At 43.7% G+C, this 18,812-nt stretch overlaps 1 protein-coding gene across 1 annotated transcript in view; it reads left to right on the top strand.

Moving 5' to 3' along the window:
• Positions 1–8,832: 8,832 nt before the first annotated feature.
• The window catches only part of RASGEF1C (RasGEF domain family member 1C), a 50,669-nt gene continuing 40,689 nt past the window's right edge, over positions 8,833–18,812 (top strand). The window contains exons 1-3 of the mRNA XM_045026735.1: positions 8,833–9,009; positions 11,031–11,153; positions 14,555–14,692. Coding sequence (XP_044882670.1) covers positions 8,833–9,009; positions 11,031–11,153; positions 14,555–14,692 — 438 coding nt within the window. The remainder of the gene's footprint in view (positions 9,010–11,030; positions 11,154–14,554; positions 14,693–18,812) is intronic.

Here is an 18,812-nt window from a genome sequence, read left to right as displayed (position 1 = left end):
AGCTTGCCATCAACCTAGCTGCATCTACTGTGGGGGTTAGTGGGCGTTGCACAGGATGTGGAATTTTTCACAGCCCTGAGTGATGTAGCTAGGTCAATCTAATTTTTAACTATTGGCCATGCCTAAGTCTTGTCTGGCAGACACGCTATATTAAAATGCCAGGTGCATTGCAAGTGACTTGATGAAGTATGCATTGAGACGCAAACATGATCAAAGCATGGCACCAGTGCAAAGCTCTGCCTGCTGGAGAAGCAGGCTCTGAGGACGAGGAATTGGACAGTTGCATCTGAGGCCTGGAGTTTGCTGGACTTTGTCATTGACACTGAGATCTGAAGCAGAATTTTTCCAGTTTTTCTCATCTCTTTTTAATAAGAAGGACCCTCCTAGTATGGATATCTACTACATGCAACTATATGATACGACACAGTAACTTTGGCCAAATCCTGAGGTCCTTTCTTAACTTTCATTCAGTCCCTACGCAAACAAACCCCTGTTCCCATAGAGAATTTACCCAAGGAAAGACTGTGTTAGAAAATCTAAATGTACCACCACGTTCTAAAACCATTGCTTTTATTAAAAACAAAAATATTTGGCTCTCACAGCTCATATTCGACATTGTGGCACCAAGACTTGCTTTATTTTAGCTTTGCCGAGACAATGCAGAAGTATACCCTGACTCAGTGAGAGGTAACTAACTGCCCATTAGTCAAAAAGAGATCAGCTAGCATGTGGTTTTCACACAAGGCTTTTCGTATTCCAAAAATACATAACAAATTGATGGTGTCAGGGCAGTGACCACACACGTAAACAGCGGCTGTTTTGCACTCAGCAGTAACTCATATATAGGGCTTTGGACAAGAGCATGTTGTATTGAGAGAAGCAATGGTAGCCAGAAATCTACTGCTGGAGAAGAGCAAGTTGTATTTTTATGGAAGGAGGGCAGCAAGGAAAGAAGTGGCAAGAAGGAAATACAAGGTACAGGAAGATACAGAAGGGTGAACGCTGTCAAGACGAGATAAAGCTTTAACAAATTTTAGCTTAGCTATCAGTGGGAAAAGCAAAAGCAGCTTTATTCCAACCCTCTTGTATAGGGAAATACCAGCCCCACGGACTCCCTTGCTACTTCTCAGTGTAACAGGGGAAAAATAGATTAGCAGTGTAGCAGATTTTTCTAATGTTTATGATAGGCCCTCACAATAAACACCAAGCTAATCCCAAACAGTTGTGAGGCATTGGAGAGAAAGTGACTATAAATCCAGGATGAAAATACCAGTGTATTCATCTGATACCTACAGCCCCCCAGCGTGGCTTCTCCGAAATAGGCACATTTATCTAATCAAAACCAGCTTGGGCTGCTTTTTAAAGATGTTTCTCCTTCAGCCAGCAGTGAGGAGGAATCTTCATGCCAAGTAATGCATTTATCAATGGCATAAAAATCCTGGCACAGGTTTTTGCCTTGAAACTGTCTGCAGAGTTAAAAGTAATGGAAGTTTTTGACAACATAAGCCGAAGTGACATGCCATATTCTACATCCAAAATTGTTTCCACCTGGTTCAAATGTAGAATGCCAAACCACAACTCATGTAGACAAAAGCAATGATGGAGACAGTCATCTCCAAGCCACTCAGGCACTGATCTCAAATGTAACTCAGTCCCTAGAAAGACACTGTGGCCTCATAAATAGGGCCCTGGACTGGCAGTCAGAAGACTTCGGGTCTCTTTCTATCTGTGGCACAGTCTCTTCGTGCCTGATTCCTATCCCAGTCTTTGTCTTGTCTATTTGGACTGTGAGCTCAGTCCCTTACAGTGTGTCTGTACAGTGTACATCACCTAGCATCCGATCTAGGTGTTAGTGTAATACAAATAATAATAAAATAGATGGAAAAAAGATTTATGGTGACTTTACACAGGGATCTCTGCAGTGTCCAGAGATCTCCATAGCAGATCTATGCGCTTCATGAATCCACTGGGCTAAACCCCATGCACAGAGAAGCAGCAGCCTATGCTCAGTAGTTATTCTTAGCCCAAGAGCATAGCCAGCCTGGCCAGCTGGCGTGGAAGATTCCATCTTTCAGCCCCTGGCACTCTTACGAGAGAGCAAACCCTTTAACTCAAAGTGCAGCCCATGGTAAGAGATGGCTGCTCACATGTGGCTGGCTCTCCTTGTTTTCCTCTCAGAGAGAGCGAGAGAGGACAGCTGAGAAGGGGAGATGAAATGAAGATCAAAAGTTAATGGTGCTGATTAACTTTTGATAAAAGGATACAACACTTAACGTGTCAAAGCCAGCTGGAAATACATTATCTGCTTCCCTCGTGTTACCTTCCCTGGTAAGCAATAGCTGTCCTTGCCACAGGGACTGCTGTAACAGCAGCTACTGGAGTCAGTAGACATGGGCAGGGTATTTATTTGCATTTGGAATTTGGCCTTGCGTCATGTGACTGGTGCCAGGAAATCAAGTGGCAGTTTCTGGCCAGCACAGGAGTGTGTCCTACCCTTATAACAATGCTCTGGGACTGTGTGTAGAATGGCAATGGCAGGGGAGGCATTCTTGCTATTTACAGTGGCTCAAGCTATGAAAAGGTTTGGCAACCTCTTCGTTAATCTGAGCTCTGCTCCGCTCCCTAGGTTGGGGCTTTTGGGGCCGGATTTTTTTAAACGTGTTTAGGCACCGAGAGGTGCCGAGATTTTTCAAAGGCACCCAATCAGCTTCGATTTGAAATCAGTAGGAGTTAGGCGCCTAACCAGCTTGAGCACTGCCTAAAGTCTGTTGAAAATCTGGCTCTTTGCGTCCACATAATATAAAAAGCTCATAACCATTAGTACCCTTGTTAGCAGGGTTGGTAAGAAAACGGATGCACGCGTGAAGTTCCTCTCACTCTCCTGCTCTAACACAAAGCCTTTAATGATGATCTCGGCAAGGTTAACCTGCATTTAGTACAGACGGTCTGTATGTGCGCTGGTTACGGGATTAGTATGAGGGTAGTTATGTGACGGTGCTGAGAGCATCAGAATTTTCAGTGTCTTAGTGCTCTCCCTGTAAAGTGAGGTAAATCCTATAAATACTTCCCAGCCATAATGTTTTGGGAAGGTGCTAAGAACCTGCAGGAATAGAGGCCAGATAGCTACCTGGACTGCAAGGACAAAATACAGACACAAAGTCAGATTCGGCCCACTGTCTCTCTCTTGTTTCTGAGGTTAGGTAGTGTAACAAGTTGAAGCACAGGCCTACTAGCAAGAAAGTCTGTTCTCCACTGTCTGCTCTGCCAAAGACTTACCCGGGGTAAGCTGTTTGATCCCTCTGGTTAACAGGGGCCACCATTCCAGTCTGCGGTGGCTCTGCGCACAAAATGCCCATAGATGAGCAGGAATAATCTGTGCAAGAGATGTTGCTGTTCTGAAACTGCCACTGCTCTCCCAGAAAGCTTGCTGCACGGCTTCTGCTTGGACTTTTGGGGAAGTCGGGACCGGGGTGGAAAATTCCTGTTCCCATTCTTGCCATATGCAGAATTTGTAGCAGGCTTCTTTGCTCAGCACCATTTGGAATTTGGTTCTATTCTTTTAGCTCAGTGGTTCAAATCCTTAAAGCCTTTTTTGGCTTATGCTCAATCCTTAATCGGGCACAAGTCATTAGTATACATTTTTATGTAAAAAATTGCAAAATTTTTACATGTAACTTTATATCATCAGGTGCCACTTTTGAAGGATCACAAAATAAAAATCTCAGCATTGGAATATGGAGTTGTCCTGATTGGGATTGGTGGGTGGGGGAGGAAAGCTAAAAATCAATATATTGACGACATTCTCTTATATCTGTTGAGGTAGCTTAATTTTTTAAATATATGTAATACAGTGAAATGAACTTACAAAAGAATTATAATGTAATAGTCAATAAAAGACTAAAGAATCTAATGAAAGGAAGGTCAAAAGAATAGAGAGACAGGAAAAGGAGGAGAAGAATAGGTATGTGATTTAAAAATCCATGTTTTAGTTATTAATATAAGACAGAAATGGTCCCACATTTCTTCCACAATGGAAATACGGGATTCAGTGTTACGTTATATGCCGTGTAATTCTTTACTTCTCGCAAGCTGCATTTTATTCTCTAATATTAGTGTATTAGAACAGGATATTGCCTGAACTGTTATCTCATTATTGGAGAAGCCTCGAATACATCCTCTGAATACATCCTCTCCCTAACATTGTAACAAGCTAAAGAAGCATGCACGACACAGCTTATGCTGTTGTTTACCAGGTGGCAGGGGGTTACTGAGATACCTAGTGGTAAAGTGTATAAAAATAAACAAGGAGAGGGCTGGCTGTTTAGGGTTGTCATGATTCACACAGGTGGCAGTGGGCCAGGTTATCCATCGCCGCCCTCCCCTCATGCCTTTGTGTGGTCATTTTATACATCTGCAAAGTGCTACTGTTCTGATTTACATTCCCTTGGCGGTGGTGTAAATGATCGCACAAGGTGTGGGGCACTGGAGAATTTTCCCTATTGTGTCCCACGTTATATGATGTCACCTAAACCTTATGCAGCGCTTCTCGTCAAAGCGCTTCACAATCTTGAATGGATTTAACCTCCCCATACATGTGTGAGGCAGGGCAGAGCTATTATCCCCATTTTACAGGTAGGGCACTGAAGCACAGAGAGGCTAAGTGACTTGCCCAAGGTCTCTCAGGAAGTCTATTGCAGAGCAGGGGATTGAGCCCAGGTCTTCCAAGTCTTAGCTAGTGCCCAACCAACTGGACCATTCTTCCTCCCTAGCTTTGTTTTTCTCTAACCATGGAGCTAAGTCATCTGAGCGTATTCTTTACAGCAGGTTTCTGTGTGATCAAGAGGAAGATGGAGAGCCACCCAATGTCACATTTTCCCTCCCTCCCCTGTGTTACCTTTTGAACAGGTCAGAAATGTGCACAGAGCTCAATGTCTCTTCCCTTAAATCTACCACTTATGCCGTGCATAAGTGGTTGGCATGCTGGTATTTGTGCTGCAAGCCTGTATCAGATTCTTTCTCTTTTCTTTGGGGTATGGACTTCTCCCACTTGCTCAAGACCACCTGCCAAGGATATTCTCTCCAGAGCCCAGCAGCCAAGGTGGTCACTCAAGAGACGTAAGGTATTTTGCCCGTATCATTCCCACCAGAGGCTGTGTGCTGCTATTGCAACACTTTCAGCCTGAGGCTTTTGGGACCTGGTTTCAGATCCACTGCCTAGCAGCACATTTTCCACCATTAGGGCACCAGTCTTTCAGTAAGTCTCTTCGTAGAACTGTCCAGGTCTGAAGAACCCCCCCTGAACTGAAAGGAAAGGCCACGCGCTGGTTGCCGTAGTTGAGTTTCAGTTGACTAAAGCATTTAAACCCGTGCTTAAGTCCCACTGACTTAAAGTTAAGTACATGCTTAAATGTCTTGCTGAATAGGGATGCCTTCCTGAAACAGGGCTCTGTTGCTATTGCCACAGGCAGCCAAGTGTATCCAAACTCCACAGAAGCAGCTGCGTGGACTAATGTGCACTTTTGTGGAAAGACATTGTTGGTTGGGTTGTTGTGATACTAGCAGTTGTTTCAATTAAAAAGAAAGCATTGATCTTATCTAGGGCTGTCAATTCAGCGCAGTTAACTCACGCGATTAACTCAAAAAAATTAATCGTGATAAAAAAAGGTAATCGCGATTAATCACAGGTTTAATCACAGTGTTAAACTATAGAATACCAATTGAAATGTATTAAATATTTTTGGATGTTTTTCTACATTTTCAAATATATTGATTTCTGTTACAACACAGAATACAAAGTGTATGCTGCTTACTTTATATTATTATTTATTATTACAAATATTTGCACTATAAAAATGATAAACAAAAGAAAGTGTTTTTAGTTCACCTCATGCAAGTACTGTAGTGCAATCTCTTTATCATGAAAATGCAATTTAGAAATGTAGATTTTTGTTTGTTACATAACTGCCCTCTAAAAGGAAACCATGTAAGACTTTAGAGTCTACAACTCCACTCAGTCCTACATTGTTTTATTTTTGAATGCAGTTATTTTTGGGACATAATTCTACATTTGTAAGTTCAACTTTCATGACAGACATTGTACTACAGTACTTGTATTAGGTGAATTGAAAAATACGATTTCTTTTGTTTTTCACAGTACAAATATTGGTAATAAAAATAAATATAAAGTGAGCACTGTACACTATTCCATGTTGTAATTGAAATCAATATATTTGAAAATGTAGAAAACATCCAAAAATATTTAAATACATGGTATTCTATAGTTGTTTAACAGTGTGATTAATCGCCATTCATTTTTTTATTGGTTGACAGCCCTAATCTGATCACATTGATATCCGCTTGCTGCACTTTCACATTCCAGGAATGGGATAATATTGCAACACCTCAAGACAATCATGGCAAGCAGACTGAGACACGTCTTTTCTGTTTTTTCTTACCGCAGTCAACATTTTCCTCTTTGTTTCCGTCATTACTATGACTGACAGCATAGGTCACCCAAAGCATCGCTCGTAAACTAGATAGAATGCACAAACACATGCTGCCTGAGATTCATTGTAAAGGAGGTTCTCATTTTTCCATATTGTGAATGAAGTGATACTTCAGGCTCACGTTAAAAAAGGAGGGAAAGAGCAGTATAGTTTTGTAAAACATTGAAACCAGCTAAGTCAGTGCCCTAACCTCAAGTTGACTTGACAGTGACCTTCTCAAGCACGAATAAGGAAGTTTTATGTGAGAACTTTGTCACTAGAGTTGTTAGTCTTTTGTATAGTCATCCTTCATCACATGCAAACTCTGCAGCAATTGTAGCAACATCTCCCATGAACCATCAGCAGGAATTGAGGGCCAGGAACTTCAGTACTGCAACACAGACCTCTGCCACTTGAGCTAAGAGCAAGTGCATTAGGCAGTAGCAATTGGTATGCTGTTATCTTACAGCAGCCCAGCTCCTAAAGGGGGATGCCAGTGTGTTTCAGAATGAGACACAAAATTAATTGGAGCACCACAACAGGACAGGGAGGAGAGCTTAATTCTTTACCAACGTTTAAGAAGGAAGTAAAACAACTGTACATGCCACTTTTATTTAGCTTTAGAACGATGCAATGGTTCAGGCAGTATCCTGTCCAAATACATTTCTATTAGGTAATAAAAATGGTGCTGACAGTGAGGAATTGCTTTGCATTAATTATAACCCTGAATTCTGTATTTTGCATTGATGCAAGAATGTGTCATATAAATTTATAGCTTTTTAACTTTTTTTTATTTCTGGCTCAGACAGCCCATATCCATGAGATTTATTTCTTGATCTATATGCACATGTAATCTTTCTTGGGATTATTGCCATAGAAACAAGACGTAACATGGAGAGTGTTAGAAATGACAGATGGGATTTGGCTGTCTTTTCCCATTTAATACACAGTGTCTGAAGAGTGTACAAAAAGTAGCAATTATTTGCTATGGGAGGGCTATTGCAGACTTACTAACAAGGACATCTGCACTCTTTTTAAAATTAGATGCTACTGCTTCCATTCTGGCTAGAGTGACACCTTGGGCGATGTCATCAAGGCTGCTTGGAGGTGTGTTGGAGGCCTACATGGAAAAATCTACCGTATCGCTTGCATCAACTCAAAAACTAAACAGTTGGTCAACAGCATAAACAATCAAATGAGCCCATAAATCTCAATGGGAGAGATGCCCCTGGAGCACCAGCCGGCACAGAGAATCGGAATGGAACAAAGGCCAGGATTTTCAACAATGGGAGCCTGAGGTTATGCTCTTAAATCCACATTGAGACTCCGAAATAAGTTGCCTGGTTTTCAAATGTGCTGAGTACTCAGCAGCTGTTGTTAAAGTCCGTGGGTGCTGAGCACCTTTTGAAATTAAGACACTTAGGTGGCTCAGCGTGGACCTAGAAACATAATTTCCAGCATCCAGTTTTGAAAATCTTGGCCTAAATAATGCTGATGCCTTCTCTGGTCCTTTCCCACATTCCAATTATTCCTTCTATTTCCCTGTTTCCTTCTTTTATTTTCTTTGTACTCCTGCCTTCTTTTCTTCTATGGCTCCCACACTCTGTTCCTCTGCCTCCCCTCCCAACACTGTCTCCATCTCCCTTCTCACCTCTTCCCCTGAGTATCCCTACCGTACCTCTCTCCACCTGACGTGCTGCCCCTTCCTCCCTGTTCACTCTCGCCCCACATCCACTCACTCATCTCCTGAGAGCCACAGAATCATCAGCTTTTCCCCCAAGACCCTTATCCAGCAAGCCACAGGTGAAACTCTCCTTTCTCCTGCTCCGCATGTTAGCAATAGCTCCACCAGCACCTGCTCCACTGGGCATGGAAATTCCAGCCTCCAGCTGTCTCCTGGGAGGTCCTGGGTTTCAAGCCCAAGCGTCCCCTTTCCTACATGGGAATCTCCAGGGCCTAAAGCAGGGAACAGGGCCTAGGGGTGTGCCACATTCCTGCAAACATTCTCCACTACTGTCTGCTGGGGTGGGCTCGAGGTAGTTTGGGACCTCTCTTCAGTCATTTGCCCTAGGCAGTTGCTGTCCTCTTCTATTCTTAAAACTGGAGCTGAGTTTTCTGTGCTCAAGCAGTAACTTTCCTAAAGCAGATGTGCTCAAGAAGCAATGCTGCATGTAAATAAGGACATCTCACAGCCAAGGAATCACGTTGGTTTTGTAAACAGAAACACTCCTTAGTCTCATTAAGTGCTGGGGGTGTTTTAATTTGAAACAGGAAGATGTTTGAGTTTACGGGAGCAGATCAGATGGCTCCTGTCTCTGATATGAATCTCTCTCTGTTTCAGGGAGGCATGCCCCAAACGCTGAGCTCTACCAGTATGTTTACCCCCTGTGGCTTCAGTCCTCATCTACACTCAGCAAAAGAAGATGATCAAGGGGGACTGATCTTCCAGGATGGAAACCTTGCCTCAGCATCTCTTGATGCTTTAATCCAACATCTTATACCTACAACTGATTACTACCCTGAAGTAAGCAATTCATAGTATAGTAAACAGTTTAATGTTGATGACTCGGGGCAGCGCTTTATGTAGAAATGTAAATGTCTGGGTTTTGAATCAAGAGAGCGTATTTAAAGCTGCCTACAATTAAAGCTTGGCAAATTGACGCATTGCTTTAAATGCCGTTGCACTGCCCTGTGATTAAGTTTCCATGAGAGAGCTTCAGGTTGCGGAATCTGTTGCTTTAAATAAGACACCAAGAAGTAAAGCTCTGGTGTTGATGAATTAGTGAGCTGCCGAGCGGGGGGCACCTCAAAAATAACAGAGCAGCCTGGAGAAGTTTAGTGCTAGCCTGAAGCAAAAAATAGCTCTAAGCCTGAACAGGCAGTAAATTTGCAGAACTTCAGCGGTTGCTAAAATTGCCCAGGATTGTGTGTGTGAGAGGCATTCCCCTATTGAAAATAGAGCCCGGTTCATGGCAATTCATAATAGCCACCTAGGATGTATTGTGCTCAACATTCCAATGGCCCATCTGACTATCCTGATCTTGCTTCCACCAGTGTAAATCCAGAGTAACTCCACTGATGCATTGAGAATCTAATCCAAGAAGCTAAATCCTCCTCTTTTGCACTAATGCAGCTGATTGACTTTGGTGGATTTGCATAGCCCCAGAGGAACTGAGGGCAGAATTTGACTGGAAGATTTTTCAGTGCTAATGTGTCCCAGTGGGATGACTTGTATTATGAAGAATCATAGAGTGTGACTGACTTCTGCGCAGTTATAAAGTTATCAGTGCAGTACAGGCAGTGTCTTACATTAGCAATTGCTCTGTTTCTGATCACCTGAACATAAACAGATTAATTGAAAAATGAGAAAAGCAATTAAACCAGGGTTTTTGGGTTGGGTTTTTAGCAGTCCCAATACGATGTGAAATATTTCATGAGCTGTTCAGGACATCGGTGGTGCTGCCGGATGGTAACCCAGGCCGCCTGGGGGTTGTGGACCCAAAGCAACTTTGCACAATATTTCAAGGATTCTCACTTGAGATTCATGCATGTGCTTTAAACTCACTGTACAAATATATTTGTAAATAATTGAACCGTTTATTTCACAGATCTGCCCGTACCACAGCAACAGTGACTTGTAGGGCTGATGATGACATTCCTACAGTTTGGCCTCTAAAACCAAATCTGGAAAGTTGCTAGAGTAAATCTTACCGAGTGCTGACAGGGCGAGCCCTGAAATCTAGTGACAGATCATTGTCATGAGTCTGGGTGCCTGGGCTGGCCAGAGCTGGAAGTGAGTGTTATGGAGGTAGCACACGCTGCTGTTGGGAGAAGGGTTTAAATCACAGGAATAAAGACTGACATAAGGGAGGAAGGATTGTCCAGTGGTTATGGTGCTAGTGTGGGACTTGGGAGAGCTGAGTTCAGTTCCCTGCTCTGCTACAGGCTTCTTGTCTGACCCTGGATTAGTCACTTAGTCTCTGTCCCTCAGTTTCCCATCTGTGAAATGGGGATAGTTGCACTGCCCTACCTCACAGGGGTGATGTGAGAATAAAGGCACTCAAGATTGTGAGGTGCTCAGATATATGATCATGGGGCTATGAGAGAGAGAATAAATTTTGTTGTCAAGGTCAGAAATCCGTGCATCTTTTAGACATATGCTCTTCTCATTTGCACCAGTGCAATCCGACTGGCTTCAGGGTAACGGAAGACAATTTTGCCCTCATGAGTGTAACTGGTTAGAAAGAAAGGTGTATGTTCAGATATTTAATAAGTACAGTTTAAACTTCTGCACTTTAGCCAATGGGGAGACTACACATGTCCCATGGGCAACCATAAGTAAAGCCTGTATCTAGATATGTATTTATATGTAAAATCAAGGCAGAGAGTGGACTCTAGTGACTAAATACTTGTAACCTGAGGAATCAGCAACATCTTTATCTTGTGACAAGGAGAAAATCTAAATATGGATTCATGATATTTTCTGGTAAATGTTACACACTGTACAGCCCTCTTAAAGTAGAACTGACTGTTTCATTTCCCCAGAAGGCCTATATCTTTACATTCCTGCTGAGTTCAAGACTCTTCATTGAACCTCATGAACTTTTGTCCCGAGTTTGTCACAAGTGCGTTGAGCAGCAGCGACTGGACGACCCGGTGCTGGATAAGGTTAGTTCAGTTCTACCACGGGAAGGTTCATGGCATTTGCAAAGAGCAGAGAGCTCTAGGGCTGATGGAAAACGCTGCTGATTTTGTCCTTAATGCATCTGTCCTTCTCTCTCTCCTCCCTGTTTGAATGTTACTGGTCCCATATGGGTTATTGTTGTTCCTGAGAACCTGACATAGTGGCATTCTACTAATACCATCAATAACCAAGAGCAGAGCTCCAGGTGCTAGTCCTTCCAAATCCTCTTCTAATCTCCCTTTCTCTCCCGCCCCTCACCGTCTCAGACTTCCCAGGTGATCTCCCTTCTCACGTCTTTAAGGCTCTGATCCAGCCTGCAGGCTGCAAGGAGGTAGGATTTAAACAGCACACTGTCAATTGCACATGTCAGCAAACCACTGTCTTTCCCATTTTTACTTAATACGTCTGGCCTTTTGCTTTCTTGCTTCTGGTACAGCACGTAACAATTCCTTACCTGTCACTGTGATGTCCACATAATAGCATGCAACTACCCATTAACCTTCCGGTCTCTGTTCTGACAGATCATTCATACAGCCGGGATGGGGGAGCTCCGCTATATCTCGCACACAAGGAACCATGTTTAAGTAATAGTAAGATTGTGAGAAGCTAACAGAATGAGAAAATCCAAGCTGTTCTTGCGTCTTAGCTCATCCTGTTGTGCCAGAGAACTGTAGCAGATTCTGATATGGTATGTTACCATACACACTCGTCCTCTGGCAGTGCCTATGAGGAGGTTGGAATTGAGAAGATTAACTCATCCAGTGCCAGATTCCATCACAACTTTCATGAGCGTGTCAGTGAGGACTTACCCAGCATGTTGGAGGTGTTTTTTGTCCTAGATGGCACTTTGGTTGCTGTCAGGCATGGTGGAGCAGAGAAGACTGTGCATCAGTCATTCAATACTATTGTTACTGAAATACCAGAATGATCAAAATTATTGGCAGTATCATTGTCTCTTGCTTTCAAACTGGGAATCTCAATATCAGCTCAAGATTTATGCAACTGCATGAAACCATTAAACTGAGAACACTTTGCTACATTTTGGCCCCAATATTCATCCCCACCATCCAAGTTTGTGCACCCACTTTTGCACCGGCAGCTGATTGCATGTGTAAAAGCAGTCACCTCTCCAAGTGCCTGACTTGCACATGAAAACTGCTGCTTGTGTGCACAATAGAAATATCTGCCTGTGTTCGCAAAGTCTGAAACAATGGCTCTGAGATGTGAAATGCCTGGGTTAGTGGCACCTAGCCCAGGTGCCACTAACGGTCATTTCAATGTGAGCATTAAGTATTCCACAGCTCACCAGAGCTTGTAAGAAAAGAGAGGAGGTATCATATTATGAAGATCTACCCAATCTGCCTTTATCTACCCAATCTGCCAAGTAGGCCTGGTGCAGGGAAACGGGGTCACGGTTGATTTGATTTCCCTAAGGTGGGGTTAAGCTTTAAAATTTTGGGAAGACCTGCTTATGAGCATCTTTCCCACACAGCCTCAATAGCAAACACTCTCTTGAGTCATGTCCTGTGACCAGCACAAATGTCTCTCCTTCAGTCCATAACCTTAGTAAGCATCAGTTTACCCAACTGGACCAAAAAATACTCCCAAATCCTTGCTGTTTCCACCAGAGCCTTCTCCATAATAGCCACTTGCTGGTACTTGAGCATGTGTCTTCTAATGCTAGCTGGCAGTGACTATTTATAGAGCTGTGGTACATTGAAACCTGTTGTTGGCGGGAAGCTGTAATATGCATTTTAACCAACTTCTTCAGAAATCAGAAGGCTATTGAGCATAACTGTATAATTTTTCCTGATTACAGGGTGCACATTCGTTTCCCCACTGCATGCTCCATACGCAAGCTGTTTGTTTTGGTCCATGTTTTCTGTAAATAAAAATGCAGTTGTTGGTTAGAGCAGTGGCTCTCCACCTTCCCAGACTGTTCTACCCCCTTCAAGAGTCTGATTTGTCTTGCATATCCCCAAGTTCCACCTCAGATAAAAACGACATGCTTACAAAATCAGACATAAAAATACAAAAGTGCCACACCACCTTATTCCTGAAAAATTGCTGACGTTCTCATTTTTACCATACAATTATAAAATAAATCAATTGGAATATGCATATTGTACTTACATTTCAGTGTATAGTATATAGAGCAGTATAAACAAGTCATTGTTCGTATGAAAATTTAGTTTGTACTGACTTCGCTGGTGCTTTTTATGTAGCCTGTTGTAAAACTAGGCAGATATCTAGATGAGTTGATGTACCCCCAGGGTAAGCGTACCCCTGGTTGAGAATCACTGGTTTAGAGCAATTTGCTCTGCCTGTTGTCTTGGATTATGGAAAAATAAAAATTTGGAAGCAACATGCATTAAAATATATTGAGATAATGCTCCCCCACCTACATCCCCAAATTTGTCTGACAGTCGCATAATCGGATACATCTAGACCTGCTCAAAATTGGCTGCAGGTCCATATTATATGAGTTTGTGTCAGGGCTGGCTCCAGCCACCAGCGAAGGAAGCAGGTGCCTGGGGCGGCACATCCGGGTCTTCGGCGGCAATCCGGAGGCAGGTCCCTCTCTCCCTCTTTGAGCTGCTGCCAAAGTGCCACCGAAGAGGAAGAGAGGGAGCGAAGGATCCACTGCTGAATTGCTGCAGAAGAATGAAGTGGCGCGATTGAGCTGCTGCCGAAGTGCCGCCGATCGGCTTTATCTTTTTTTTTTTTTTTTCCCGCTTCGCCGCTTGGGGCAGCAAAAAATCTGGAGCCGGCCCTGGTTTCATGTTCTCTTTGTCTTGCCCAACCCTCCTTCCTGATGGCTTATTCCATGAGAAGTGGACAGCATTACCAATAATCAGAGATGCAGTAAAGCTACCAAATTGGCTGTGTTGTACATCTCTTCTTCCTCTATGCTACATCTACCAAACAGTGTCCACTCCGTGGTATATCTTACCAGAAAGCAAAGAAGCAAAAGAATCATCTATTTGTTGACTCAAGAAACTCTTTCCAACCATTTTTTTTCAGCAAAGTGATTGCAGTATGAGAGGGGGAGGAATTTATGTTTCAGATCTTTTAAAACAAGGTATCACAGTTGCGCCAACAAAATATGTCCATCCAATCACAAACAGGCAATTGTATGTGCAAAATACATAAATCTGCATGTAAAACAGACAGTTGTGCATGCAGAGAGGCACTTGTATATTTTGCATGCAGAAATGTGTCATTTGTGCACCAGATTACTTGTTTGCATGTGAGCAGATTTTGCTGGTGCAGCCATAAGTGCCTTCGTTGAAAATCTGGCCCCAAACGCAGTTCGGCGGGCATGTGTCAGAACTTCGTTGAATGTGTTTTCAATCAGTATCTATTAATCTTGTCTCTGTTCCAGGCGCGGATCAGAAAATTTGGGCCTAAACTCCTACAGTTGTTGACAGAATGGACAGAAACGTTCCCCTATGATTTTCAGGAAGAGCGGATGATTGGCCATTTGAAAGACATGATTGACAGGATAGCCCCGTGTGACGAGGTGAGGAGGAGATCTCTCGGGAACTTGCATCCCCAGGGGATGCTAAATTCACCCCTCTACCCTGTTTCCCCTTTATTTTTTTGCTGTTTTACACATTCTGATCCGTTCCTATTGCTGAAGGCGTTTACAAGGGAACCCAGATTCTGCTCGGGTTGCTGGTAAAAATCCATAATAGATCTATTTAAATCAATGTGTGTCTATCTAGGTACTCAGATAGCCATAGCATAGGCACCTCACAGTCACTAATGGCTTTTCTCCTGACCACATCTCTTTGAAGTAGGGAAGCATTATCCTCATTTTACAGATTGGGAACTGAGGCGCAGATTGGGAACCTGGGTCTCTTGAGTCTGCCGCTAGTGGAGAAGTCCATTGCCCTAACTAGACCATCCTTGCTACCCAAGCAGTGACTAATGGAACATGCAGATGTGTTTAATGCAACATATGTGGGATAGATCTAAAGTGATTTTACATGGCTAAATAAAATCTTTGGTTGATTGAGGACATTGAAGTAAAGCTCATTATCCCAGAGAAGATGAGTCTTCATAGAGCTACCTGGGGTCATTTACAGTCATACTCTGCCTCCTGATTCTCTTTCTGTCTCTCCTTCCCTTTTTTCCGTGTTCCTCTCCAGGCTTATTTCCTTATACCCTCTCCCACTCTTATTCCTCATTTTCCATCTCTCTTCTATTCCCTCCATGTCTGCCCCTGTAGACTGTGAACCTTGCCTTTTTGTCACCTTCTTTCACTAGCTGACCCAGAGCGGTTTTGGTTCAGAGATTTTTATCACTGAGCTGATTAATATTGTGGAGCTGGGATCCAGATACAGAACATCAGATTCAGATCATGGCCTGACTAATGTCACTGGGATTCACAATAAAGACCAAAAGGTCAGTGGGCCAGAACACTAGCTCAATTTGTATCTTGTTCACTTTAGGCCATAAAAATTTAAAGCTCAGTATAAAACCATCAAGGGTTGGACAGTGTTTTAGGGATCTCTTATTGGCTCGGTTGAGTGGCTTGAGGGAGATTTTAAACACTGAAAAATGAGCGGAAAGGGTCTCCTCTGAAAGTGACAAAATCTGAATGATACCTAGCACTTACCAGGCCAGATTCACATCAGAGTGATGCTGGCAGAAGCTGGTGTGAACTGGAGCTAAGGTGACCAGATGTCCTGATTTTATAGGGACAGTCCCAAATTTGGGGTATTTTTCTCACATAGGCACCTATTAGCCCCCCACCTCCTGTCCTGATTTTTGACACTTGCTATCTGGGGCACAGAGCCTACAGTTCCCTTTTTCTAGGAGTGAGCAGGTAAGGGACCAGTGCCACCTGAAACCTGAGCACTGCTGGCCAGGGAGAGGGCACGGCCTAGTGACAAACTTATGATGGCGATTGTATGACGGGGATGCTTGTGATGGTAGGGGACAGGGCTCAGCCGCCCTGCAGCTCACTTCTGGTTTATGCTGTGTGTTCCTACAGCTCATACTTCAGGATTTCAGCTGGCCATTGGCAGGGATTGGGAAGGATTTTTTTCTCCCGGTGTATTCTGTTGGGATTTTTTCTGTAAAAATTCTGTGACAGAATTATCCCCCGGGTGAGATTGGCGGTGACCTTAGGGGAGGGTGGAGTTGCCTTCCTCTGCAGTGTGTGTATGTGTGGGGGTCACTTGTCAAGATTATCTGGGTGTATCTCACTTAATCATTCCCCTGCCATTATGGGGACCTCGGGCACTGGTGCACCTCGGTCCCTCCTGTTCTCTGCCTGTGGCATATAATAGTCTAGACTCCTGTGGGCTGTAATATGTCAGTCTAATTTTGGTGGTTAGGTTTAGTGAGTGGGTGGTGTGATATTCAGGACCTCAGCCTAGATGAACTGGTGGTACCTTCATGCTTTAAACTCTAAGTGCCAATAAGGGCTGGTCTACACTACGGGGGGAAATCGATCTAAGATACGCAACTTCAACTACGTGAATAACGTAGCTGAAGTTGAAGTATCTTAAATTGAATTACCTACCGTCCTCACTGCGCGGGATCGATGTCTGCAGCTCCCCATGTCGACTCCGCTACCGCCGTTCGGGTTTGTGGAGTTCCGGAGTCGACAGGAGCTCACTCGGGGATCGATATATCGCGTCTAGATGAGACGCGATATATCGATCCCCGAGAAATTGATTGCTACCCACCAATACGGCGGGTAGTGAAGACGTACCCTAAAAAGAGCCAAAGCTCTCTAGAGCTGAGACAGTAAGAGACTCGTATCCTTTTGCAGACTGGCCCAGAGGGGGATCCTGTAACCCAAACTCACAAATGGGTTACGTGAGCACAGCCTCTAGGGGGCCTTTGGTGGAGATGGAAGCAGCCCCAAGGGAAGGTAGTGGTGGAGACAGCTCCCCTCCCCTGAAGCCAGATGCCCAAAGGGAAGTGCCTTGCTGGCACCTTGATTGGCCGTAGCCTGAATTAAACTGGCCCAGACAGTTCTCTGCATCTTCATGCCATGCTTCAGGGATTGACTGGGGAATCCTTCCAGCACTTCTGGCAAGTGAGTCATTTTATAGCGACGGTGAGGGGGAAGGGACAATGTGACAGTGTCCTAACGGAAACCGGAACTGGCTTCCAATCCTGTACTCAGTCCTCTAGCCCAGGCTGCCTCTCAGAGTAAGAGACCATTTTTCTGTTTAAAAATCCCCCCAGAGAGTACCCCAAACATGTGAATGCCTGTCACAGGCATTCAGCACAGGCAGTGGGAACTCCCCTCTGAAGATCCCCTTGCATAGGGGACTAAAAATGCAAATGTGGTTTGAAAAATTCAGGTTGTACCTTCACACTTGGCACGCAACATATCTGTGTGTGCCAGGATGCACAATACTCCAGCACTGCCACTGTTGTCCTTAATGCTAATTAGCTTTGTCACCCCAGGGACAGGAGGATAACTCTGGGATTATAGCAATTAAAATGCCATGTACACTTTACAGTTTAATTCCTCAGGAAAGAAGAAGCCACAGATACCGTACTTGGGATAATCAGCACACGCCTTCCTCCCCAAAGACACATCTTCAAAAAATGTCTGGATAAGGGCATCTCTTTTCATTGGGGATCTGATCCTGTAGACACTACTCCCATCAATTTCCCCACTGATCTCCATGGGAGTTTTGCATAAGAACTGCAGGAGCAGGTCCTTAGTTTGCCTACCAAAGTTTATTCCTTATGCTGATTAACAACAGTACTTGGATGTAATTACAAATGGGGTGTGATGTAATTATAAATCACTTCTTCTGAGCTTCACCCTGGCCATTGCAATTGCACCACATCACACTAGATACACTGGCCTGACAAAATGCTATTTGCAAAGCCATAAATATTCAGCGTGATGCCCTAGATATAGCCTATTGATATTAATGGGAGTCATGCTCCTAAATCCACTTGTGCTTGGCTGTAAATGGTGATCGTGTGCTAAATGTACTACATTGTACTGAATATTAATCCGAGATATGAAATACAGAGATTCCTGTGGAGTAACATGCTGACTGGAAACAGAGGTAGCATTAACCTCTGGATATTATCTGGTAACAGGAATTAGTTGCAATAAACAGTGAACCTGCTGTTTCTAAGTCATTTGCAAATGCATATGCTTCTGGGGCAGGAATTAAAGCCTAAAACCAAACATCTTTTATGAGTGTTGCATTACGTGACCTGCAATATAAAAGCCTGTTTGTGACAGGTAATACAACCTGAAGTATCTCCCAGATGCTTTACAACTGTTTAGTGAAATGCAGCCCCTTTGGGGGGCAGAAAGTGGCACTTCTTAACTGAACACAGCAACTTGTGGTCTATTATGCTGGAAGCCAGACTAGATGATCATAGTGGTCCCTTCTGGCCTTTAAAACCCATTAACTCTATCCATAGCGGAGTGGAACAGAGCAGTGGAGAGAGGGGATGCCTGTGGGACTTGAATTCAGATTCAGGGGCCTGGCATTCAAATAAATTCAGAAGCCGAGAGATATTAAAAATAGCACAAAGCCCATGCAGATGATAAGGAAAAGGGCTAATAGTGCATGGAGAGTCTTTAATTACTGCTCGGTTAACCATGGGATGTGGAGAAGTTCAGTGTCCATTGGCTGCATCCA

The sequence above is a fragment of the Mauremys mutica genome, chromosome 8 (genome assembly GCF_020497125.1).
Source record: "Mauremys mutica isolate MM-2020 ecotype Southern chromosome 8, ASM2049712v1, whole genome shotgun sequence".
Classification (NCBI taxonomy): Eukaryota; Metazoa; Chordata; order Testudines; family Geoemydidae; genus Mauremys; species Mauremys mutica.
This window is presented reverse-complemented; position numbering and strand designations above follow the sequence as displayed.